Source organism: Liolophura sinensis, chromosome 8 (genome assembly GCF_032854445.1).
Source record: "Liolophura sinensis isolate JHLJ2023 chromosome 8, CUHK_Ljap_v2, whole genome shotgun sequence".
NCBI classification, from domain to species: Eukaryota; Metazoa; Mollusca; class Polyplacophora; order Chitonida; family Chitonidae; genus Liolophura; species Liolophura sinensis.
The window spans coordinates 16,040,758-16,067,741 of record NC_088302.1 but is presented as its reverse complement, the minus strand read 5'-3'; the positions used below and the strand labels follow the sequence as shown (position 1 = coordinate 16,067,741).

The following is a 26,984-nucleotide window of genomic DNA, read 5'->3' as shown; positions in this document are numbered from 1 at the left end:
ACAGCAATACCCTGTTGAGAAAGTTGAGAAGAATTTGTTACAGAAAAAAAAAAATGAAAAACACAAATCTACAGCCATGTTCTAAAAAGTATCAATATGCTTTTATTCTAAATCACAAAATGTAGGGCCTTGCGATGAGTCATGGTTTGCGACATATAAAAACAAGTAAAAAGCCAACAGCCTGTCCAATCCAATCAATGCCTCCTTAACAACAATGGTCTCTCATGAATTTGTACATGACATAAATATGGGTGTCTCAAGAAACAAAATCTGCAGATGAAAAAGTCAATTAATATTTGTAACATCACCTTCAATTTCTCTCCTCTCTGCCCTGAAAAAAATTGTAAGAAAGTACACGTGGTGCCAACATCTCGAAAGTGTAAAACATTTTGGCTTCCAGACAATTATAAAAAAAACTTGCACCTGTACACAAAAGAGTGGCCATGCGTATAACAGCAATAATTGGAACGGAAATCTAATTACACATCGCAAAACAAGATGGCCTCATCAACAAGTTAGGGAGCACAAACTGGTTTTTACCATGAATTCCTTCAAATGATGAATAAATAACTCGTTCATAATGAGAAAATTTTTGATAAGCAGACTTTTCCCAGACAATAAGTAGGTTTTTTTCTATCTGGTATCACTGATGAAATTAGTGATTACATTGTAGAGTGCCTTCCATCAACAGGCAGCATGGCATTGGCATATGCCTTAACCAGGCCTATAGAGAGGTAATTATTTTATAACCTAATTGAATGGGTCTGGTAAGGGACGGAAAAGCACAAACTCAAACACCTCAACAGGCCAAACAAGAGCCTCTCTACAAGGCACATGATGTTTGATCTCTGAGAAACTGCAGATGGGTTTTAAAATCAATGCCTATCAATCCACAAAAGGGATGAAAGTCTGGTACGCAGATGGCTGCTTAAACCATAGGACTCTTCCACAAAGGACATACATGTCTGAGTACATAATATGTTAGGCAATTAAATGACATTGGTCCACCTTCAAAGTGTGTATTATATCTGCTATTCGCAAGCCACAGGGTAAATTAAAAAAAAAACTCCAGAATACAGAGTATGCTTGCCAATTTTCAAGATATTCTGACCCCAACAACCTTCATTTTTGTGTTGTTGTTGACAGAATTGTGATTTTTTTTGTTTTTTGGATTGGCATTTACAATGTCACACACACGTATCACTGCTTCATTTATCAACCTGTGGTCAAGCTGACAGAGTCAAGCAATTACATGCAAGTAGGAAAAGCTTAAAGAAAGCAAAAATTTTCTTCACCTTGGCAATTAAGACATTTCTTCACACAAAAGTATGTGCAGTTGATCCTGTTGTGATCTCAGAAGCATTCAAATAGCAACAGTTACCATTCTTTTTCCCGACTGAAATCAAAACTGGAAGAAAGTATACATTCTTTCTTTCAAATCCTGGTCGAACAGGTTATCATCATAATATTTCAAACACTGACCAATTTTGTGTTTTCTGTGATATATATGCCCTTCAGAAAAGCTCAATTTCAGCCTATTTAGAGTTGAATATGGGACAAGGTGTTCTTTGAGGATAAACGACTTCTGGGCTCATAGAGGACAACTTCTCATATTTCAGAAGAGTCAGGTTTCAGTATCAGCACCCTACACCTTTAGCTAATTACCTAGCTTTTAAATGCCATGTCAAACAATATATCAACAACACTATGATTCATAGCAAAACAAAAATGTAAACAATGTCATCAATCACTGGCGTCAAGTAACTGGTAATTGTTCATTACCACCCACATAATGTTAAAATTTCGACCTTAAATTGCAACAACTTTCAAAACGTATTGCCAATAAAAACATTATTTTAATACTGAGGTTCATCATCTTAAAAATGATCATTTATAAAAGCAAGCCCAAGCAAATATAACACATGCTCTAGCTACCAAAATATTTATATTAATATATTAGCCTAAAATGTCAGCCGGCCGTAAGTGGGAAGGTCTGCCAGCAACCTGCGGATGGTCGTGGGTTTCCCCTGGGCTGTGACCGGTTTCCACCCACCATAATGCTGTCCGCCGTCGTATAAGTGAAATATTCTTGAGTACAGCGTAAAACACCAATCAAAAAAAAAAAAATAAATAAAATGTCAGTATTGAAGGAGGGGTGAGGCTGATGGGAAAGCGGGAGGAAGAGTGTCAACACTGCTCTTGAACAAGTGTTCTGACTTTATCGGAACTCAACATATACTCATGTATACTCATAAAAGACGATAGAAATTATGGACTTCATTTCTTAAAAAGTTAGTTTTCCTTTGTAAAAAATTCTGTTTAGCAAAGCTTTAATAACTACCTTGATACAGATGAGGATGCATAGATTGGAGTATGAAGATCTATACAACAACAACAACACATCAATGGGATAGCATTTCTTATCCACTATACTCATCTGATATATGCATGAACATGGGACTAGTCCAACAAGGAATATATTCATCTGATACGTGTACATGTGTCACCAATCAACAAATATGGACCAGTCCAAGATTGGAACAAATTGCGCATTCTGACACTTTCAATTTACAGCAGGAACTGTGATTACCCGGTGTATCTGAGCATCAAATTATGCAATTATTTTTCCACAAACTGTCAAATGTCTTTTTACTGGTGTGCTCCGATTGCTAATAACTTCCTCAAACTGCCAAAGGTATTGGATTCACACAGACAACCCCTACGCTTCAGGCTTCTATGATGCATTTCACCCTTTACTGGTGTGTGAGAACAATTTGGTCTGCCAGTTTATTGTCCTTATTAGTGCTAAAGGTGTTTTTTCGCCAAAACTTTCTAAAAAAAGAAACTTTCCTCATCATGCAATCAAATTATCTGAAGGTGCTACTCTAGTTTAAAGCCAAACTTGATAGAATTATTAAAACGATAAGAAGGAAATCCTCAGGAACACAGCTAAAGCTATAGTCATCATGGTTCAAAAATTATTTTAGACGAATAACACTAATTAACACCTATAACCAAGGACTCAAACACAAAATCCTCTGTAGTTTCCATAAAATTTTCCAGGTGTGATGCTGAATCAGGCAGATAAAGACATGAGTAAGGCAAAATTTTATCGTTGAATAATGTCAAGATTATTTGCTAGCACAGTACTGTTTCATTGTGGCTACAAGTCATCAAAGGATGACATTATCTCTTTGTGCATTAAGTCACATGAGGCAATTAAGTGAAAAGGACAGAAAATTTATATTTCCATACTTTCCTTCTAAAAGTACAATATTCAAGTTAATTCACAAAGACAGCGATTCAAACTATCTCAATATTTATCATTTGATCTTGCTTTTGAACACTGAAGTAGCTCTTCATGTATAGGTTACATCATCAGCATTGGAAACATCATGTCCGTTCATGCTCATCCACTGTTTCATGAAAACTTCTTAAGCATGAATATTACAACATGGGATCACGTAAATAAGTTGTAATACATGTTGAGGGATATAATACAAAAGACCTCAGCATGGAGAGTAAAACCAGCGCGACAACGACAGTGGAGTACTGGCAAATGCTAACACACAACCAGTGAAATTCTGCCTCTTTGTCTGCGGTTTAACTCAGTCAAGGTTTTATCCTCACTGTTTGGATTATGCTTAAGAATCAGCAACTTACATATCCCCCGAAGCGAGGTTTCACTCGGTTTTGATGGATGCATGAGAAAGCTAAAACATTTCAGTACCCTTTCATTAATATATTTTCCCAGATTTAATTTACTCATTTGTTTGATTGGTGTTTTACCCTACACTCAAGAATATTTCACTTAAACAATGGTGGCCAGCATTATGGTGAGAGGAAACTCCATGACCATCTGCAGGTTGCTGCCATACCTTCCCACATATGGCCGGAGAAGAAGCCAGCATGCGCTGGACTTGAACTCACAGCAACCATATTGGTGGGAGGCTCCTGTGTCATTGAGCTGGGGGCCTCCGTGGCTCAGTTGGTTAGAGCGCTAGCGCAGCGTAATGACCCGCAAGTCTCTCACCAATGCGGTGGCTGTGAGTTCAAGTCCAGCTTATGCTGGCTTCCTCTCCGGCCGTACGTGGGAAGGTCTGCCAGCAACCTGTGGATGGTCGTGGGTTTCCCCCGGGCTCTGCCCGGTTTCCACCCACCATAATGCTGGCCGCCGTCGTATAAGTGAAATATTCTTGAGTACGACGTAAAACACCAATCAAAAAAAAAAAAAAAAAAACAAATCATTGGGCTGTGCCAGCAGTACTAATCCAACTGCCACAGATCTCCCAGATCTGAAGTCTAGAAGCCAGGATTACAATACCTCCACATACATGTACATTATATCCGTTTACCCAGAAAATTTTGCGGCAGATTTTTTTTTTTAAAGTAGATTAAGGAGCCTTACCAGCACCATATTTTGTTGGCATACAAAAGCATCTCGATGTCATATGATAGACCAATTATGAGTTTGGAAAACTGTCAGGCAATTTACATGTATTACCATTTTAAATGGATCAGTTCATGAAAAAACAGAAAAACCACTTTGGTTCTGACACATCAAAAACCAGAATCATTATACCGTACTACATGAATAATTTGAATAAATATTCCTAGTCTCCAGAACATATAAGATATCCAAGTCTATTTATTAGGCAAATTATATTCAAAATATCAATAATTTACTTGGCATGAAATCAAACCCATGGCATTTTCCTCTAATGAATGTGTTAATGGATTTCATTTTTCAATACAGATAATTTGCTGAAATTCAAATAAGAATCATGTAATTGAAATCCTGTAAAAATCATTTTTTATGGATATTTCCATATTTACAAATGTATTTTCACAAGAACAACCAAAACATGGCAAACACAGGGCACAATGACCACTAAATAAGAGCTGGGCATGCACCCTGTGTAAAATAGACATGATTTATAGCTCTCACAGGCCACTTATATCTCCCGTAATAACACACTTAGGCAAATGTTGCAGCACAGCATTGTTATGTCTGGGTGATCTAGATGGTGATTTCATTATTGGCGTGACAAGAATACAAACGTTGTCCTAACAAGCAAGAAACACAGACGAGCATTCCGGAACTTTGCACGACTGAAAACCGTCGGGCAGGAAACGCTGGAACTGAAATCAAACATGAACAAATGCAGTTCCTCATTAACAATTAAAGCAATTTGAAGCCTCAGAAAACAGGCTGGGAAGAGCACTGGGTCCCAAATGCATTTCCAATACCAATACCGGTGTCCATATATTGGCCAAATATTAGTCGTAGCCTGTACATGTACAACAATTCATTGTGCCGGAATGTTTTGCCATTACCAACATTATCAAGACTTTGGCTTCAGAAAAAGGCAATAATGGCGCATTTACTGAAAATTAAGCTTAAAATGTAAGCAAGTCTATAAGAAGTAATATTACACTCCAGAAAATCCTGAACATAATGTCTTGAGTATAATGTGAGGTTTCTTGTTTATCTAAAGCCGGGCACCTGTATTCAATCTGAATTCAGATCATTTCATTGGTCCTAATCATATGATCTGTAAGAGGGCACGGGGATGCCAAGCGCTGGTCGGTCCAGAGACAGTATACTGTGACTGGGCGTGGCACCAATATTGGCTAGGTGTTATATAGTAATACATCACCAAGCCTGAAAACAAGCAGCAGGACATGGCCAGTGTCAAAGTTTGATTCTACTAAGAGCAAGCTGTGTCCCAAAAGTGTACTAATGAGTCACTAGAGTACACATACAGCCTTCCTACTAAAGCAAATATAATGCATTGCATTAGGTTTGTGAAGTAACCAATCAACTTATCACACCAGTAAAAAGGTTTATACATGTATGTTGGGATGAAATTACATGTTCTCTCATTGTTAAGCAACAAAAAAACCAAACAGTAACCCAATTCTCAAACCTCTACTTGAGGTCTGTGGACTTTTATGCTGCCAGTTGAGCGAACACCCTATGGCCCAGGGACATAAACATTTAAACTTGGTTCACCCCAAACAGACGATTAACCCTAAACAAAACAGCAAGTGAAAGCCAAAGCTCGCAATCTCCAAGTCAAATGACACAAATCCATACAAAGAAAATTTCCAATGAATCAATTCACCATGGCACATTCTTCACCAGCAACCTTTTAGATTAATGAACCATTACAACCCTCCAGGACTCCACAAAGGATCATTGTTACATCAATTTTATCCGTCATTCAATGCCTTACTTTCACAGTAAAGCCTTCAATTTTCTCCCAGGTGTATCTCAAACTCCACAAATAATACTAACAACTTCACAGTTCTAACCGTTTACCTCAAAAAGTTCATTCAATTTTTATTACCTGTTCCACCATAAATATTCTTAATTACCATCAATCCCTAAAACATCGTACACACTGGGAACAAAAAGTTTGCCAACTTTCAGCTCCCTGGTCATCTACAGAACTGCTCGAGTACTTAAGTCCCACTCACTGGAAGAGGTTTCATTGTACATTAACACAGCAGAGTTACTTCCCTTTAAGATATCACATTTATATACTACTGTGAAGGAATGAGTGAACTTTGCCATAGAAAGAAAATGTCCAGAAAAGGCTGCGGTCTTTCTTTAGGTTTACACTTTAACAGTAGGTGAAAGCCGCTAAATAAATGATTCAGACAAATAGTAAAACAGATTTTGAATATTATAGTAAACACTGCCTAATTTTATAGTTAATGCAATTTTGCACAACAATAATGCAAAATAGACTTGCATCATGATAATTTCAAGAGAGACAACTCTGCAATTATGAATAGTAAAACCTCAAATATATGGCTAAGAAAAATTCTGACCTTCAAGTTTATGGTATTATGCATGTTCTTGAATGTCAAGGAAACAAAGTCACTCGGATCATTCCTGACAGTTGGCAATTGCTTTCTGGTGTCAACAAAAGCAATCGTTGCAATGTTATAACTTCTTTTCTTTTTTTTTTAGGAGGGAAAGTTAGTATTGATTCCTGACAACAAATTACAAAACTTATAAAATCCCATTAGTTTCTGCCAAAAAGTCATCCCAGATTTACGAATACCCTAGCGTAAAGATTAGTCTGTTGTTTTGGTTTAAGGCTTGAACATATGGCCTGACAGGTATGAGTCATGCGACTGTCTTTTTGAACAAAAAAAAACGAAAATCTAATTCATGCAGGAAGAAAGGCATGCTTTTCTTTAGGTCATGCAATGACAGTATTTATCAGCCAATTAAATTTCTGGCTGCAAAGACTAGGTGACACTGAGCCACAAGATTACCACCGAGAAGACATGGCTCATTTGTACACACCACTCGTCTGCTTCCAGACATCTCGTGCATATGCTTTGGAGCTTGCCTTCTATATGTGTTAAATTTATCAGGCCATAATTCTACATTAAGAATTACGTTGAAGAAACAGACTGATACCTCGGTTATTAACGCATCTCTTTTTTTTCTCTATACACATACCTTCACCCAATAGGGAACATTTCCAAAATAATGACGAAAAATCACAGAATAAGGGTCTTTAACACCTTTCTCCTTCAAAGCCATGGAGGAATAAATGTACCATAGGTTGTCAATCCTATCTTTGGAACACAACGCCTTGTCTAACATATATTTATTCACACCAATGTACCTGGAGCTTTCATGTTTACGGAAAAAAGACTGGAAAATACCTACAGAGTTCCACTGACATTTTCCGACGCTGGCTTCACAGCTTTAAAACATGCAGGCATCTATACAAGTCTACACAAGTCCATCTCACTGCAACAGCTTTTCACACCATTGATATTACTACGGCTGAAAATTATATCAACTGAATGGACTAAAAGACTTTTTGAGGCTTTATCATGAATCTATAAATCCCTGTTACAATTCAAGCCCTGAAAGGCTTTAATTTAGCAGATCAAAGAAGTCCCTTCCAAAAAATTCAATAACTGTGAATTTCATCCAGTAAATATTGGAAATATTTGATCATAGACTTCGAAGTTAATAAAGACATTGGAAACTGTGCAGATTGGTTAGATAAATGCCCGTGGAGTCCTCAAGCCATGCCCTGTAAACAAGCATAGATTTAGCCAGATTGTGAAACCAGTACTGTGTATTGTTTGCACTTTTTCTCTTACTTTTCCAATCTATCACAAGTATAAACTTAATCAGGATAGAATGTCTCAAAGACACCAAGATATCCCTTAGCTAAACATATATGCAAACAACATCATTTGTTGGAACTGACAGTTATCACTAGCAACATAGATATGATTTATCACCTTTACAAAAAAGAAAATTAAAAAAAAAAAAAAAAAAAAAATAAATGTAACCTAGAAAATGTATGAAACTGTAATATATTACGTATATTACAATAATTATAAATTATATTGTAATAACACCAAAGAGCTTGCTTGTATAAGACACATGAATGCAAAAGTTCAGCTCAATGCAAAATGAACTGAAATCGTGAATTTGGTCATTTACAGTAATTAATATGCTCACAGAGCATCAGCAGTAGAGTGCGTCTATGTGCTTTATATCAATGTAAAACTTCAGGTCAATATATACCATAATTTTTAAGACACCAACCCTAACATTTTGTTTAACCATGATTCTAATAAACAACAGAGTAAGTCAGGAATTCAGTAATTTACGGTACTTAATACGTGCACACAGAATCAATGATGGAATATCCCCCTCGTGCCATTCTGCTCTACATGTGTGCACATCCTGAACCCAATACCTGCTGTCCTTTTTATTTATCTATTTGTTTGATTGGTGTTTTACGCTGTACTCAAGAATATTTCACTTACGCGATGGCGGCCAGCATTATGGTAGGAGGAAACCCGCCTGGTTGCTGGTAGTATTTGGTTTGATGTTGTGTAATCTTTGTAGCCCACAACTATCCGCAGGTTACTAACAGACTTTCCCACGTACAGCCAGAGAGGAAGCCAGCATAGCTCTACTTAAACTCACAGCGACCGCATTGGTGAGAGGGCCATTACGCTGCGCTAGTGCACTAACCAACTGAGCCACGGAGCCCACCCCCCCCTCCAATGTCCTTCTTAAGATACCACCTCTAATATTTTGTATAACATTACTTTCTCTATCACTGGACGTAGATGCTGACGCTGATGCTCAGGGAATGACATAAGCTACGTCTGTTCTATATCCAAGCAAGCTAGAACAGGAGAAAATCCCGCCAAAGAATATCACTTCAATATGTACAAAATCAAAATTATCACATATATGGGATTACACACAGACAAACATGCACAATTTGATAGTCGATGGCAAGAAAAGAATCTGGAAACCATGGCACTTACTAGATCTTATTCCAGGCTCCTATTTAATTTCGTTAATCATTCCTGTCTCCACATTATACCCCTCCTTGCAACCTTGAGAAAATTATTTGCCAATAAAGACATATGGCAATAAAGACATACTGTGCTGCTGACTCAAGCTAATTCAATATACAAATAAACGGGATTAATTCCACAGGGTTTATACCCACGTAGGCAACCGTCTAGACAGTTGATGGATGCCACAGTGACATGTTAACAGGAAACAGGTGTACCCAGAGAGCAATCATACCAGCAATTACTGTTCACGAAGCCGTGTCCAAGAAGACAGCCATGGCATGAACTATGAAATTGCTGTTTAAGTTTCTATTAAATAACAGAACACCGAGTTGAGATAAATCAATTAAAGAAAATTGTTGATCACCTGGTTACCAGGCTCTCTGGTTATACCTGTTGAATTGATCAATGACTGTGTGTGATTTGCCATAAGAAATCTTTTTCATACGATGCCATATGACAGCATCTTAAGATTTGAAGCCCATGTTAGTTACGATTTTTTATCCAAAGAACTGGACGTTGAGTCTACTGCTGATTTTTCTACCAGACTGTCTCCTGCATTGTTCATTGTTAGCTCAGATTTCTTTTTAAATGAGGGGAAAAATTCTGACAATGGATTTTAATTATGGTCGAGAAAAAAAATTGTAGAGATTGCGAGAAGGTCACGTTACCCCTGTTGCATATTGTTCAGCCTAGTGTCAGGACGATGTGAAAGGACAGGACACCAGACATGACGCTTTGATTTATGAGTCAGCAGTATAAACATATCTTAGCATTATTGACAAGTCGATTTCTCTTGCCATGGGAATGTGAAACTGCAATGTATGACTCATCTATATACACGTTTCTGAATAATACATATTCACAGCTGTAAGGGCAGAAAACTGACAGATACAGTCCCCCCCACTCCATCCTAGCACACAACAAACTATGACTTGAGCGCGTAACACATAACCAAGCTTGACGAGACCGTTTCTTCTTTCCTGATAGACACATCAGGTTTTCGTTTACGTGAACAAGACAAACGATGTGACATGAGAACGGTATCAGACCAAGTCTCAGCAGAATATAGTCAGTGACTTTCTATCAATTAGTTTACACCAAGGACACAAAAGCCATTTCACCTTCATTAACTCACATACTTGGTCTTTCAGGAGTCTAAGCTGCAATTTCATCAATAACACCATCAATAAGGACAAGAAGGCCATTATTACCATGGCAAGTCAATGCAGGTATCTACTTTCTTGCAAAAATGTGAAAAGGGCAAAAATGCCCTTGACAAAAGAAATCAATATCATGTAAAATGACACCTTACAACACCATTCTTGGTTAAATGCCTGAAATGGAAAATCTGCACATGGAAAGCATTCCCAAAAGCAATTTTGGATTCCTGTAGGTTTTCCAAGAGAGCAGTATAGTATATACATGTAGGTTGTACATGTGATCCACTGGGGGTGTGAAAAAGAGACTTACCAAAATTACAGATCAAAGCTCTGGAATGATGATTAATCTGACAGCAAGCTACTGTTTACACAGAAACAGGGTTTCATTTTCCTAAATCATTCAAAATTATCTCTTCATGGGTAATCATACCTGACGAAGATTATTCACCGTCTTGTATAACAAGTAACTTCTATATTGGGGCCTCCGTGGTTGAAGTGGTTAGCAAGCCAATGCGGCACAATAACCCAAGAGTGATCACTGTGAGTTCAAGTCCAGGTCATGCTGGCTTCCTCTCCGGACCTACGTGGGAAGGTCTGTCTGCAACCTGAGGATGGTCGTGGCTTTCCCCGGGCCTCTGCCTGGTTTCCTCCAACCATAATGCTTGCCGCCGTTGTATAATTGAAATATTCTTGAGTATGGCGTAAAACATCAATGAAATAAATAAATAACTTCTGTGTTCAAATCTTACTATCTATCTTCATCAATACGGCAAGAACAAACAATAGACTGCACAGCTTGGACCAGAATTATTTTAGATAGGAAAGCTTTCTCATTAATTGCACTAGAGCATGTTTTTCTGATTGCAGGATCTACAAAATTTGGTGACCCTACCATTTTTTTTTTTTTTGCTCAACTTGGTTAAAGCTTCATTCAAGTTGTTTATTTTTATGTTGTGCCTTCAAAAAATAGTTCAAGAGCTAATCAAAACCTTTTTGAACCTCTTTTACCATCCATCCCTCATAAATGATATTTTCAGGTTTCAAAATGCTTCAGAGAGAACACAGTTTCTGCAATATATTTCTTTCCCTTCTCAAAAACTTTGCCACATTGGTACCTTAAGGACACCCAAAGCCCACTATGATTTTAGATTTTCCTTGCAAAAGATCTGATTTTGTTGCACAGGAAACCTTGACCAGATGAGTGGATTTGTATTACACTCAATCACTTACACTTGATCAAGAAAACGATATAAAGACGAAATCCTGTAAAGAACCTAGTTAAAATTATTATTCTTTCATAATTATCTTTCATATTTTGCAGCCATAAACTTGTAAAAAAAAGCAAAAAAAACCAATATATTCTGAAATTTTGAAAAGTGGAAGTGTGAATCTCCAGCATAGCTTTCATATCAAACTAAATTCTCTTTACCAATTATTCTTCAGGGAGGTTCAAAAGAAAATGTTAACAGATTTATATACATGTTTCTTAATATGCTTCCTGCTTGGGATCAAGCGGTGCCACACGTTTTGGTACACATGAGCTCATAAGACACATTACTTAGGTTGTACACAAAGCACTGCATGGCCACACACCAATGTGTTTTGCTGCCATTTAGATTCTTTTTAGCCTGTCAGAGGCTGCCACTAGGCATCAAGACATAGTTCACTCCCAAATCTGTAGCAGAGTTTATTAGCATGTGTTGTCATTATTGTTTTATGCTGACAAAGAATGTTATGTGGTCTGTTTGATTTCATTGAGGTTTGTAGTACATCCTCATCTGGTATAACAAAACATGTACCTCTAGGCCAAACAAGAAGAACTGCTGTTATTGTTGAATTCCTAAAATTGGACACTGTAATGGGCCTTCAAGTCCATGGACAGGGTATAAAAGTGTATGGAGATCACCACAGTTATAACTGTGAAGATGAGCAAATTTTACCTCTCTGACTTTCTCGATAGCAGCAGTCATGATGTAAGCCATTACATAATACTCTTGGACGCGGGGATTGGGAAGTGTCTTCACCAACACGACATAGGTGAACGTGGCCAGGAAGGCAATGTAGGCCATCTGAAACACAACACAACATAAGTGAACTTGGCCAGGAAGGCAATGTAGGTCATCTGAAACACAACACAACACAATACAGCAAGGCAATGTAGGCCATCTGAAACAAAACACAACATAAGTGAACTTGGCCAGGAAGGCAATGTAGGTCATCTGAAACACAACACAACATAGCAAGGCAATGTAGTCCATCTGAAACACAACACAACATAGGTGAACATGGCCAGGAAGGCAATGTAGGTCATCTGAAACACAACACAACTTAGGTGAACATGGCCAGGGAGGCAACATAGGTCATCTGAAACACAACACAACATAGGTGAACATGGCCAGGAAGGCAATATAGGTGATCTGAAACACAACACAACACAGGTGAACTTGGCCGGGGAGAATGTTTATTCATTTCAACCCCGAACTCAAGAACAGAAAAAGACTTAAGGCATCAAAATGTTAGTGGCCAAAAGAATTATTTATTTCACTGGTTCAGGTAAAGCACTGGGTGACATTTCAGAAACTGTCCTAAATTCATTTGTTTGCATGTTTGGTTACATGTCTGGTTGATGTCTAATGCAATGGTCAGATTTGTGGGTCAAAGAAACCAATGCAATTCACCAGTACCTTGGCAAACCTTGTAATCCTGACTAGAAACCCATTATAACTGGGCTGTATTCATGCCTGGGCTGTGCAGCAAGAACGCCCAAGCCTACTGAACTAGAGATGTATGAAAAGAGGTGTTCTCAAAAGTTTACCACATTTCTAGGTATACATGTGGTATGCAAATGTTTCACCATTGTATATTTATTTTATGAGACAATTTGTATTAACTAAAGCAAGGCTCACGTATCAACAATGGACAATAATATGGGAGTTTCAATGCATATCGATCATCAACTTTGAACTTTCCCTTTGAACTAATCAAACATAATAATTAATACCCTAAACAAGCTCCAATTTGTCAAGTCACAGAACTAAAATGAAATTTAACATTCGCCTTTTAACTGGAATATGTTGGCGTTGGCATCTTGCTGATGAAGAAGGATTTATAGAGAATGTGAACCACAGCAACAAAGATGGTTCTTGAGATGCAGAATGTTTACTCTGGTGATCACATCTCAACAAGGCAATCCATCACTCACCGTATGTGCCCAGAACTTGGTAATGGGTGCGTTATAAAACTCATAAATCTTCTTTCCCAATCGCAGGGGACTTTTCTTCTTCTTGTTGGCATGGCTGGGAAAGTTTCCCAAGTCGGCATTCACAGAGCTGTCCTCTGGCTGATTGGTTTTCTCCGACGCAATGCTGGCAGCATCAATCTCATCCCCAAACTCGTTCTGAAGGTTAAATGACAGAATATCACTTTCACGAATCCGCTGACCTTAACACAGAGTAACCACATATCTCACCCCTGGGTAAGTAATATCTCACCCCTGATACAAATCACAAATTACAAGAGGGCCTTGTGAGAGATAAAAAAAGACAGAAGACAAGAACCACAGAGCTATTTAAGGTAAACAAATCCTCTCAGCTCAGCAGATCATGACAACATATTTCCCCAGCTTAGCAATTTTGAAGACAATGTGTTCATAACAGTGCCCCCTCCCCTTGTAAAGTTGTCAGCATGTGAACATAGTATATTTCATACTATTTGTATCTTTCACCTAATAATAAACAACATTCCACCATTGATTTTGCTGAATTCTACAAAACAAACTTTGTATACATTGAATGTGTTGCGGTGAATCCTGTACATTCACAGCTACAGAACCAGAGAAATTGGTTGCCTTTATTACGCAGATGCATGTATGTTTACAGTTTAACACCATGCTTAATAATTTTTCAGTCATACATCGATGAGGAGTCATCAGATGTGTGTTCTTGTGGCAGGGCAAGACCATGCTGCCAAATTGCTGTCTTCGCTGAAGCATCATGCCAAAGACACCACATGACACCCCAATTAGGCCAAACAATCGTGTTTCCTTTCTCTAACCTCTTAGTAACAAGTATCGTTTTAAAAATCTTTGGTATGACCCGACTCCAGTTTGATGCCACGTCTCCCTACTCAAGGCAGAGGTTCTAACCATTAGAGCCACTGAAGCGATCTAGCAGGTACAAATATGTGCACACAAATCAGATGGGCAGTGGTTCATATATTTGGTCGAATATAACACAACGCTAAACAAATCCAGTTCTCTTAAGTTTCTGCAGATAAGACATACATGTAATTAATGTCTATATTATAAATAACAAAAGTTTTGCAAATGTGAACTCTACATTATATTCATGTTTCTAAGGCAACAAGATCTATGACTGCAGAACATGCCAGATTATCATCAGCCTGGTTATTAGGATTTTGAAGAATATTGATCAGAATTATAATCATTCTTGAATTCAAAAGCTGCCCTTTGCACAGAACATGCTCTCTGCCAAATCAACATGGACATGATATTGACCAGAACCATTTAGGTTTCAATGAGAACACTTTAGAATGGAGTCAAGTCTAAATGCTAATGGGATAGCTTTGTACCTCTGCTCACAATCAAATTGCTTGGCACAACCTCAAATTACGCAGGTCTGACTGAGGGTTTTTCACAGCCTGTTGACTCATGATCTAGAGCCTCAATTGTAAAAAGCAAATGCCCACCATTGTTAAATTCATGCCAACTGTACATGATTTAATGCTGCAAAAGCACAAAAAATTTAGAACGCATTCAAAAAACAAAAACTCAACTATCTGTAACATCAATTTTTCAGATGAATTAATGTTAACCAACAGTCATCCTTTTTTGTTTCTTTACTGCACAATGTAAATTCTCCAGAGCACTTTGTCAAGAAGACATGGCAGTTCTTGAGCTACACTGTACTTAAAGGTAAAAGACGCTGGGTGAGAAGCAGTAAAAAGCTATAGTGGACTGAGAAGTACACGAGCCACTTCTACCTGAACCCATACAGATGAAGGACAAAACGGGACATGGATTTAACGTATAATTTACGGCTCTAAAAGAGTCTCATCCAGGCTTTGTGTTCATTATACACCAGGCTGTCTGCGACCTGACGGGCTTTGTCCACATACTCCTAATGACATACATGGTGTGATGCAGAATTGATCTTACAGGATGACCAGCAGGGTGTACACAGTAAAGGTCATATCAGCTTATTGGTAAAGGGAGAATTCTCTTTACGTCATAAAATCTACGTATCAAAACTACAACAAAAAAAAAAGAATACCATGCAATGTACTTAAAACCCCTCAGCTTTGAGCTCATGAACAATGTAATGAATAGATCAATCTTAACGGTGATTTGTAATAATGCGTAGATCTTTTTTGAGTGCCATTTAGAAAGTTGTGAAACATGGAGCAGGAGAACACCTTTTTCAGATAACAACTTGTTTGTTTATTGCAAAATGCCATTGCAGCTTCTTTAATAAAATGTAACTTACATGACCTTGAAGAAAAGGCCAAGGTCACTAAAAACCAATAGGGTTCTTCCTCCTGCCAAGGTGTAAGTGTGGTGTAAATTTGGTGAACGTGAGCAAACTTTTCTAGAGACAGAGCGTTTACAAGGATATGGACAGAAGGACAGAGGGATGTCACCTACTATGACAATACTGCTTGGCCAATATCGGCTGAGGGGTAAAATAATTTATATCAAATGGAGTTACCATCACAGAAAAGCAAGTGAATGTATTAGATTTTCAAATGCATTCATTCACATGCCATTCTGCTATCTGGGAGAAATGTTGATAACATAAATATACATATTTGCATTCGTTGCTGTATTTTATCGTTTCAATTTTAAAAATTTAATTTTTTACAAATATTGAGAGTCATGATTTTCTGTTACTTGATGTTCCTACACGAGACTATTTACCAAAGTTTCTGGTGTTAGAGTTCTTTTTCTGCTACGCAATTTCAGCAAGATCAAAAAGCAATATAGACTTAACAACCCCTTAGGCGGCTATTAAAGAAGAGGAAGGACATACTTCCTACACCATGAAATGCTCTATCATCAGAAAATTGACAGAATAATTGTCTTATCCTCATTGAGTTAACTGAATAGATTGCTTTAATATTAGCATCAAGCATGTATAAATCTCAATTTGATGTGGTCATCAGCTTTCCCCTGTCAACACGACAAATCCCAGACGTAGGCGACAATCCTTTGTCTCATACAAGAAGCCGAACATGCACAAGAACAGGTTAAATATATCAAAGGAAATAAATGGCTCAGACAAGATTAACAGGCCACATGTACATCTCAGAGCTGCTCATCAAAGAGACAGTTGTGCGCATAATCTGGTGATTCACTTAACAACAAGATTCTTGCATCAATCTGTCGTGACACTAATCCAGATATCAGGCGAAAACAGAAGGCATCACGAACAAGTCTAAACCCTGCTGGATGCACCAGGCTTTATCTTTGATGAACAGTAAAACTAAGTCCCAAATCAATCAACTGGAATGAGGTGTAATCAGACAGACATCACGCAACTGAGCTAAATGTTTCCTTAAATGTCCTTCTCCAAAGCTGAGATTATGCTATATTTATGGTACAGTGCACAAGCACATTACAGGAGTATAATGAAGAAAAAAAAAAGTTTAACGTATAAAAAATACATTTAGGTGTGTAAATAAAGTGGTTTACAGTACACAAGTATATTTATACAGGTGTGTAATAATCTACTGTACACATAAAAAGAAAAACAACAGTTTTGAGAGCAAATGAATCTGTCAAACATGACATCTTCTTCATTCTTTTCAGATAATTTCACCAAAAATATTGCTTATTCTATTTGATATTAACATGAAATAAATGAAAACTAGGTGACAGCCTCCTAACAGGACTAAAACTAATAGATTCCTTCTGAAAACCTAAGACAAAGCTGGACCACATCTAACCAAGATTTGTCAGCTTGTCATGGATGCTGGTTAATACAGTAGTGTTACCCCTAAAAAACAAAAGATTCATTTTTTTCAGTGTTTTATTTTGCCAGAGCCCTCCTCAAAATGAAGCTTTCAGTTTTCCGAGTAACATTACTTGTGTATAACATGAAACTGATCAATGGATCTAACGGATTGTGTTAGATATCAAAGACCTGTAGATGTTGTGACATTATATGGTGCACATGATCCCTGTGACAAAAAAGGGTTGGTTTGAAGAAGATGAGAAACCAAATGGAGCTGTTTTATATCAACATGGGAAAAGAACAGCAATAGCTGGCATGTAAAGACAAAGTGAACTGTACGCACACCAGTTACAACTAGGGAATGCTAGTCATTCCGGCAGCTTGCTAATATACACACTAGTCCAACAGGAATTTCTGTTACCGTAATTCTTCAACATTTTCAAAGGTCTGCAAGGTGTTTATTCAAGTGTATTCTGAAGGCAATATTCTATGCTGATCAACTGATGAAATTATACAGCACTGTGTGTATTCAAGAACTGTAAACAGTATCTGACCCATCCACAAGCTCAACTTCAGGAAAAAGTCATTGCTAAAGTATGGATTAAATCAGATACAGCTGGTGTTTGACAACTGTATTAATCCAAACAGCAAGTGCGCATGAAGTGGACACTCTCCTCCAGACAGAAGCATATGTGTGCTACAGGGTCACAAGACAGAGGTGTTGATTGATTTCCGACCCTGATGTCTGCTAGCCCTCCAATCACCCTGCTTCGATGAACATGGGGCGCTTTTGCACTCAAGGCCCTCATTAAGTGAATCGGCCACATTTAGGACGATGCTAAAGTAACTATGACACAAGACTACAATTTACACTGTATTACCTCGATCACTTGTTCTTCGTTGAAGGAGTTGAGAGAGATTCTGTCAGCATTGTCTGCTGCGTCCTCAAGGTCATCCAGATGTTCTTCCATTGTCTGAGGCATCAACTGGAGCTCCTCTTTACTCTTGAACTCCAGGGCTTGGATGTAAGGTGGGAAGAGGATACAGAGGATGACCTGTAGGCATACATAACATGTAGCTTACCGTATCACACCACACATCAGTTATATACATATGCATAAGAGACGCTGCGGAATGTTATAAAATTTGATGGGGCTGAGGCAGCGGAATTAGTATATTAGCCCATCCGATGAGGGACCAATCTTAGCTCACCCACTTTATATTTTTTTTTATTACTAACCCACATTTTTTGCATCCAGATGCAATACAGGGGTTGCAAGTTATGACGTTACAACACCGCAGTAACTTTCATCCGTGATGTGACATCACTTTACGACATCGTAGGGTAAATTTACATGGGCAGGTATAAATAATAATGAAAATTATCCAAACATGATTGGATTTTCATTACCTGACTGAATTACCTTCCAGGTAATAAAATGGATAATATTGATTATTATATATACCTGCTGAATTTTAAAACATACTGGTTTACCCGAATAAGCCATAATGCGATGACCTCACGGCCCAACGGGAAGTTACCACAATGTTGTAATGTCACAGCTCAAAAGATCCATATTAAATCGAAAGACATTTAACAATGTCTAAAGCAGAAAATTAAAAATTGTACTTGGATCTTTGTTCAATGATGATGCTTTGTTTGAACATATTTTATGGAGAAAACAGGGAATTTCCAGAAAAAATAAATTAAACACACATCCACCATTGAACGTGCTTGTACAAGAACTGTTTACTTGCTATTTATTCAAGGCTACAATGCAAGATTTTAGAGGAAATCATATATCAGAACAGCAGTTTGATTACCCAACAAAATGTATATTTCTAGGTGAATCAGTTTATATACTACAATTTCTCATTCTAGAAATCCAAAGACTAACAAAGGGTAAAACAATTACATAGCTTAAACTACAGACTGGTAGATTGCCTGATTGGGCCGCTTTACCTTCAGACTGGTACTTTTCCTCATCAAAAGCCCTCCCATCCACATGTCTGTGAGTAGTATCTGGCAGCATGTGTGAGCGATGAACTCCCGATGGTAAGCAGCTACAGCCAAACTGAGGCAGGTCTGGTCGCTGAAGTTCTTCAGTTCATATGTCAGCAACTGCTGTGTGTAATCATCGTCTATCTTGTAACAATGTTCCAACAGCTCAAGGGCAAGAATTTGGAACTCTCTGTCAACCAAAAGAAAGGACAAAAATGGCTTAGTATTCTTCCAAAGAATACATAAATATCAAAACAGACTGAATATCACACACCAAAATAGGGAAAACACTGGATCAGCAATACGAAAATCTTCATTCCCATCCACCTTGGTAGCTTAGTAGACGGGGCTATAGACACCTTAAGTCATATATTATGAGTTTCATTCAAGCCAGGTTTTTCCCTAGTTTAAGGGTTTAGAGACAGTTGTTTTAGTTTTGGATATTCAATCTGCATTGATGTATTCCCTGCTTATGATTGTGTCAAATAAATAACTTGACATTAAAAAATGTTACACAATATTACACTAAAGATGTTGTTCGTAGCAAAAAAGTACCTCACACTGTACCACAGAACCATCCTAAATTTGATTTTAAAAACAGACAAATGCAAAACAAGCAAAACGTAACAGATTTTCTCAACATGGATGAAGACAAACTTTAAGCTACAACTAAATCACCAGGAGTATACTGAGCCACATGTAAATTTGAGACAAGCAACATGAAAACAACAATACATATCTAATTCAGCTTTGGACCAAAGTTGCCTTTAAGCGCTGAAAAACACACCTCATTGACATTACCAATTCAGACACTCACTTTGCATAGCGCCTCAGCTCATCCGAGATGTCCACTTCCAGGTCATCTTGGTCAGCAACATGAGCCATGGCCTTGTATAACTTACATGCCATTAGAGCCTGAAACAACAGAATACTTATTTCAATTGGCTGATAAGGCTAAACCAATTAACCAATTAAAATTGTTCTCTTATGGGCAGAATAAATGTTTTCCAATGTTGAAGAAGCTGGGGTATAAAAATAAAACTTAAAAATCGTCTAAGGGAAATGTGGACTGTCTCAGTAATTATTTTCTGTTGAAAATAAAAAGATGAAATTTGAGTTTTAGTTTTATTCCATTTAAAATTTTTTTTAGTGTTAGTTTGCCTGTAAAACACGAAATAAAATAGATGTTGCCTTAGACTAAAATGTATACTCAAGAACAGCTTTATTTCTGGCCAGAGGAAACAGGAGAGTTAAGCACTACAGCTCATCAGCTTCCAAGCAATCTTCCTGACAATGCCTCAGCTCATCCAACAAGAACTGCACATGAGCAAGCGACAGCCAAATTACGTATCCATCATTATCAAACCACTTAAACACCGAGAAAGACTTACTTTTCATTTCCTCACATACAGCCTTTGGCTAACAAAGCGACATATTCACGAACCAATCTCACTTATAATGTAATTTTCAAACTTTCACACAAAACTGGATAATTTTTTATTTTCTTAATTCCAATGGGCATCCAGGAATGACTTTACAATAAACTTTTATGTAAATATTTGTGAGCTGAAGACAAAAAAGCTTAACTGACAAATCAAGAGAAAATGGAAGTTTCCCCCAAAAATCACAATATCTAGTGATACAAGCAAACTCCCCAAAGAATAGACTGAATGTAGAAAGTGGCGGATATAACACCTACACAGATATCACAAGTACCCAGGCAAAACTTGCTTTCCTTATTTCCATCAGAATGGGACTTTAATAAATCAAGAAATTCTGTAAAAAGTTGGAAAGTTAAAAAATGTCACTGTCTAACATTGATCCCCAACTGTTTTTGCCCAAATCATACTGAAATATGCAAGTGCTCATGTCTTGAATACGATTTTCTTGATTATTCTCCTTGGTTCTTGGTTTCCACGTAATATAAACTGCTTCAAATATTTTTGGATTTTGAACAACTTTTGTGCGCAGCTGATTCAGTTTCTTTCCCCTCAAATCAAGTTCATAAATCATACGTAAGTTCCGCAACTTTGGAATAGGAAACAAATTCTCGGAATAAACTTGTGTGTTAATTTTATTATTCTTTGACACTGCACCACTGCGTCAGTTTAAAGGATAGAGGAAACCAAAGTGCCAAGGGTCTAAACATACGTAGCAATGGCTAATATATCTTGCTGTTTTGTCTGTGGGTGAGGTGCATACCTTGGCCATAGCCTCTTCCCCGTGCTGCCACATGAACAACGCCATTTTCTGTCGCTTCATCAGGACTGCCCATATCATCAGGTCGTGGAATGGATATGGGAACAACTCCTCAGCTTGCTTCAGGTTCACCAAATTGGGTACTGTCGTCACCACGTTGCCCACGGACAAACCCTGTCACAGAAACCAGACCTCATCAATGGGATGATTTCATCTAAGTGCATTTCTACTGTCAGCTGTAAAAGTGGTAACCGCATTAAACGGTGCATGATGACATTTTCTTTCTTAAAATGGACAAAAGAGTTCTCCATCATAAAATGAGCAGCCAGCCTTTTATTTCACCATTTCTTCTTCTGGTGGAAAAAGTCAACTTTTATATTCAATTAAACTTTTGCAAGCCTATTACATGTATTATTACTTTTTATGCTGTTATTTTCTGTTGGTTATTTTTGTTTTTTTATTTAATTTTTTTAAATATTGAAAAAAAAATTAATCAGGCAACTAAATTTCATCAACTTGATTTTTTTACTCAGATTCACTCCTGTCTTTGATCAATTCGTTCAACTGCTTATTAGATATTTTTTGTTCACAATTCAGAGAGAGAAAATAAACAATGAACAAACGAATAAGCACGTAAAAGTTATACCTCTAAACCGAGTTATTAGAGTATCCAGAAATGCATAAGCGTCATATTTTATTACGAAATATTATTATTATCCTATCAAACAAATCAATCAGAACTGCATTGATTACTCTGAGATGTGACCATTACATGCATAAGGAGCCCAAAAAAAGCTGAATTAAATAACAGAGTTGGTTTTATTTTCCACACTCTAATAGCAATTTATTGTGCTAATTAGCTATGAATAAAGAAGGACAGATTTCAGTGAGAGTGTGCAGGCCATTTCCAACACCAAAACTGATAGGAAAATCAGGTCTTGTTGTGAGAAAGCGCCCAACTGGAAACCTTATAACAGCAGAAGTTTAATGCTAGTCACGCACTAGTGTGTGGATTACCTGTGGCAAAAACCCAAGCTTTTGCAACAAAAAACAATCAATGGCAAAAGCCCCCGTTTAGAAACACACTCCGAAGTCAACCTTAATTCAGATCTCGCATAATCTATTGGGTAAATACTCTACTTGTGTGTGCCATAAACCGTGATATGAGAGCGACTTGACATTTCTGTATAACATCAGCTGACGCCTAATTCTAACCAATCCTAGCTTTAGGCCTTCTTAATTCTTCAAAGGTGACAGAAATTTAACACACAGCTCCATTGTAACTCCATGTCAATAACGATAATTGAAAAAGAAAGGAAAATAAATGTCTCAGCCAATAGCCAATTCGCCTTTTCAATATCCACAACCTTCTTACAGTACATGTCTTGAATTCCTCCTAGAATCCTGCCTAAATCACCCCAGGCAAGGCGTCCAGCTGATCAAGGTGAGATGCTTTCTAAAGATATCCTTGACATTTAAAACTACCTGATGTGACATTTTACAATAAATATATAGCTCTGTATAACAAGGGCAATAAGTAATAATGATAGTTACAAAATGTCAGATACACCTACATGTATGATGAAATTTCAAGTTGCATCACATTCAATCTGCTTGATAAATCTGAAAGCTATTCCCCATAGCAAAAGTATTTCACTTCTAGTTAATCAATTAATACCTAACGGTATCTTAATTCAGCACAGATCCCATTCATTCTTGGGAAATATTGATAAACGAGTAAGTCCTGTATTATAAAATTTTTTTATTCACAGTTGCCCGGAGCTGTGTGATTAAATTTATTAATTGCCATTTCCATTCTTTCAATGTTTATTTCATACTTTTGAAGAGTATAATTGGCTGGGAGAGGGACTTCGCTAATGTCCAGATGTACATGTACAATTTCCTGGCATGAAACAAGCATATCATTTATCATCATGTATGGACAGTGGACACACTTAATAAATTCTGAAGTATGTGGATAATCAGCGGCCCATGTCTGAAATGTCCATCAGCTGGCAACTTCCTGAGGGTTGAGGCTTTCTGCAGTGTTTCAGGAGACTATTTTCAGCTTGAAAATGGTTTAAACAAAACCGAAATACTGAATCATGTACTATCTTGCAACATTCATTGGAGTTGTTACAGCTAGTACTCTACAGAAAGACTTTACTGAAGCCTCAAATCTCTGAAAGTTGACAGTAAATGTGTTTTATACTCAGTAAATTGATTCACGTACTGAATGAACTTAAAAACGATTTAAATAAAACCGAAATATTGAATCATGTAACACCTTGCATCATTTGTTGGAGTTGCTACAGTACCTTACTTTGCAGTGCTTATCAGACGTGCAGTTTTTTAATGCTCATGTTTCAGCTGACTCTTGACTACATATATATTATAACATGCAAGGAAACTAACACATTAAACTTTTGCAGCAAGAACAAATTCAACAATTAAATAGTAGAGCATATCTTTGTCAAAAATGCTCATTAAATGACCTTTGCTTGTCAATCTGGAGTCATTTAGGTCAAGGTTAACATTCCACAACAAATGCTGAAAATGTTATTTTAGCCATGAGCACACCCGATGACAACTCCTTAAAAATCCTTCCCATCTGTATCAAGATGGTCCAAAGCTGTGAACTCATTTGTTCTTTCCTTTATTCGGTGTAAGTGTGTTCATAAAACCTATATGAAGTACACATGCGCTGCAAAGTCACAGAAGAAAATGATGTGCTCTACTGTCATTTGGACCTTCTGTGTTGCTCGTCCTCGAGTCCTCGAGCATGTTTTTAGTTTGAAAAGAGAGCCCAACCGTCAACTAGAATCCACTTCACAAGATATATTTCTCCTTACAACACAAACATGACTTTTTCATGATAATTCAATCCGCAGTTATTTATTACACCAAACATAGAAAAGATTGAAAAGGATCAGAACTTCTTCATTTTTACAATAAAAATATCACATGTAAATTAACTTCCCAATTTTAAGTTCTTCAAACCCTGTCAGGTAACAGAGAAAACTGTATGTATGCACACTATACACCCTGAAATGTGATGCATTGCCAACCTCCATAGAATTCCCCCAATAAAACATATCTCTTAACATAACAGGACAGTCCAGGATAATACAATTCACAGTTGAACTCTAAGATGATACAAGGATTTCTACGCAACAGCTTGATCTAAGAGTGCAGAATGGAGAAAAATCAGAAAGATGTGGGATAGAACTCGTACTGTCTACGACGCAGTTCTACAGCAGTGCCAATCCCCAGTGACTATTTAAACAGTGAAGCAGAAATACAAGACAGAAAGAGGAAAGGGAGGAGTAATGTGAAGCAATGTCAACACAAGGAAAACAATGGTTACAATGTTAAGATGTAGAAAGCAAGAAGTAGAGATCATATGAATGCATATATAACAAATGTGTACTAATAATTATAGTGATACATTTGAACCTGGTTCTTGTGCAGTTAGGGAACACACCAGCAAACCTTCCAGTGGATTTAGTCTCATTACATTAACACAATAGAACAATGTCTGAACATGGGTGCAAATGGTAGACTCGTCTAACCCTCACACAAGAATTTGAGAACATTCAGTTTTTCTTCATCCAATCAATGACTAGTGACCACCAATAAGGTGATCAAAATCAATCCCCTGTCTATTTTTTTACTTTCTCTGCTCAATATGATTTTTGATAATGACCTTCCCTGAAACTGCTTGTTATCTCCCCTTGATGTCCACCTGTATATTTATAAATCTTTCCGCTTCAGCAATCAGCAACGTGACTGCTTCTATCTTAGGTTATTTTTTTCGCTGATGAAGAAAATGAAGAAGTCATAAATGTATCATGTTGCATTTTGATGCTGCTATGTCACATATGAATTGGATTAAATCTGACTGATTCACTCGTGTGTATGAAGTCCAACTCAAAGAATATTTCACTTCTATGACAATAGCCAGGTTTGGACAAGAGCACATGATATAAATGCTGGCTAATTCCTAGCTGTCTTAGAACCAGACTTGAGATTAGTATGAAATTCAACATAATGGTGAAAAAAAAAATGCAAAAAAAAAAGAAGAAGTAAAAAGACACACACACAGATGCGCACACACAAAAACCAAAAGCTGGGAAATTAGGTATAGCTACAAAATTAATTATTAAATAAATACTCAAAGCAAAATGCCATACCTCACAGTCACTCTGCTGAGGGTAGGAATTTTATACAAAAGAGCAAAATTTAGTACAACAAAAGAAAAACTGGTTAGCAATGACAAGATGCAGCAAGGTATGATATCAATGGCTGGGCAACATTTACTTGGATGCCTGGTTAGGGGAGACAGGCTGGAATGACCTATGAAAAGGCAGCATTCTCCAGGATTTCATGTTTAACCACTCATATAACAAAGAATACAAACACAGAATAGAGCTTTCCAGTTATCATCTTGTCACACTGAGGCTTGTATTTATATTTCATGAAATTGTAATACTTGCATCTGACAATTTATTAAATAAGCCTTTAATTTTTTGATAACAAAAGCATAATTTCCTTCTTTTCTTGTCGTGTTCATAGTGCTTAGAGTAGTTTGAAAGAAACATGTACATTTTGGAGAAAATGTTTCTCACATTCATCAAAAAGAATGAGATATAATTACCGATAATAAATGGACATTTTATTATGAAATAAAAGAATTTTTAAAAAATTTTTTAAATGAATACATGTATATATCACAAATTCAAAATAGTTTGATTACAAGTACTAAAACTTCATTTGTTTTGAAAACATACATACAATTATGATTTTTGTTTTCAAATCATCGCATTGAAGGTCAAAAAATCTGCACAGTTAGAGTTCAACATCACTTACGTTCTGTTTTATTGCGTTGTACTTCTGTCTAAAGCGTCGCCGACAGTACATGGAGCGGAATGCTCCGCCCATCAGGTGCTGAGTGACCATTCCCAAATCTGGCAGTGTGTAACGATACTGAGATGGAACACTCTGAAAATCAATTCACCAGAAAGTTTCTTTCACACTTAGCTTTATGTTCCATACTACTATTCCACCAGCTCAACAGGTATGGTACATGTATGATGTGATCTAAAATTTTGCTCAAAAAAGCGCATTTTTTGATGCAAATATTTATTTATTTATATATTTATCTGAGTGGTGTTCAAGCAGTCCTCAAGAATATTTCACCTATTTGACGGCAACCAGCTTTAACCTGGGAGGAAAGTGGGCAGAACCCAAGGTTAACCCATGACCACCAGCAGATTTAGAGGG

At 37.2% G+C, this 26,984-nt stretch overlaps 1 protein-coding gene across 3 annotated transcripts in view; it reads right to left on the bottom strand.

Annotated features, from left to right (window-relative positions):
- The window catches only part of LOC135472344 (transient receptor potential cation channel subfamily M member 3-like), a 181,158-nt gene that overhangs the window by 36,969 nt on the left and 117,205 nt on the right, over positions 1-26,984 (bottom strand). For 2 of the 3 annotated variants that reach the window (XM_064751807.1, XM_064751809.1), the window contains 8 exons: positions 26,571-26,702; positions 25,895-25,909; positions 21,705-21,875; positions 20,320-20,417; positions 19,464-19,692; positions 18,382-18,555; positions 13,732-13,926; positions 12,470-12,598 (listed from right to left, as the gene is read on the bottom strand). In XM_064751807.1, the coding sequence (XP_064607877.1) occupies positions 12,470-12,598; positions 13,732-13,926; positions 18,382-18,555; positions 19,464-19,692; positions 20,320-20,417; positions 21,705-21,875; positions 25,895-25,909; positions 26,571-26,702 (1,143 nt within the window). The remainder of the gene's footprint in view (positions 1-12,469; positions 12,599-13,731; positions 13,927-18,381; positions 18,556-19,463; positions 19,693-20,319; positions 20,418-21,704; positions 21,876-25,894; positions 25,910-26,570; positions 26,703-26,984) is intronic. The other variant, XM_064751808.1, reaches the window with a different exon arrangement.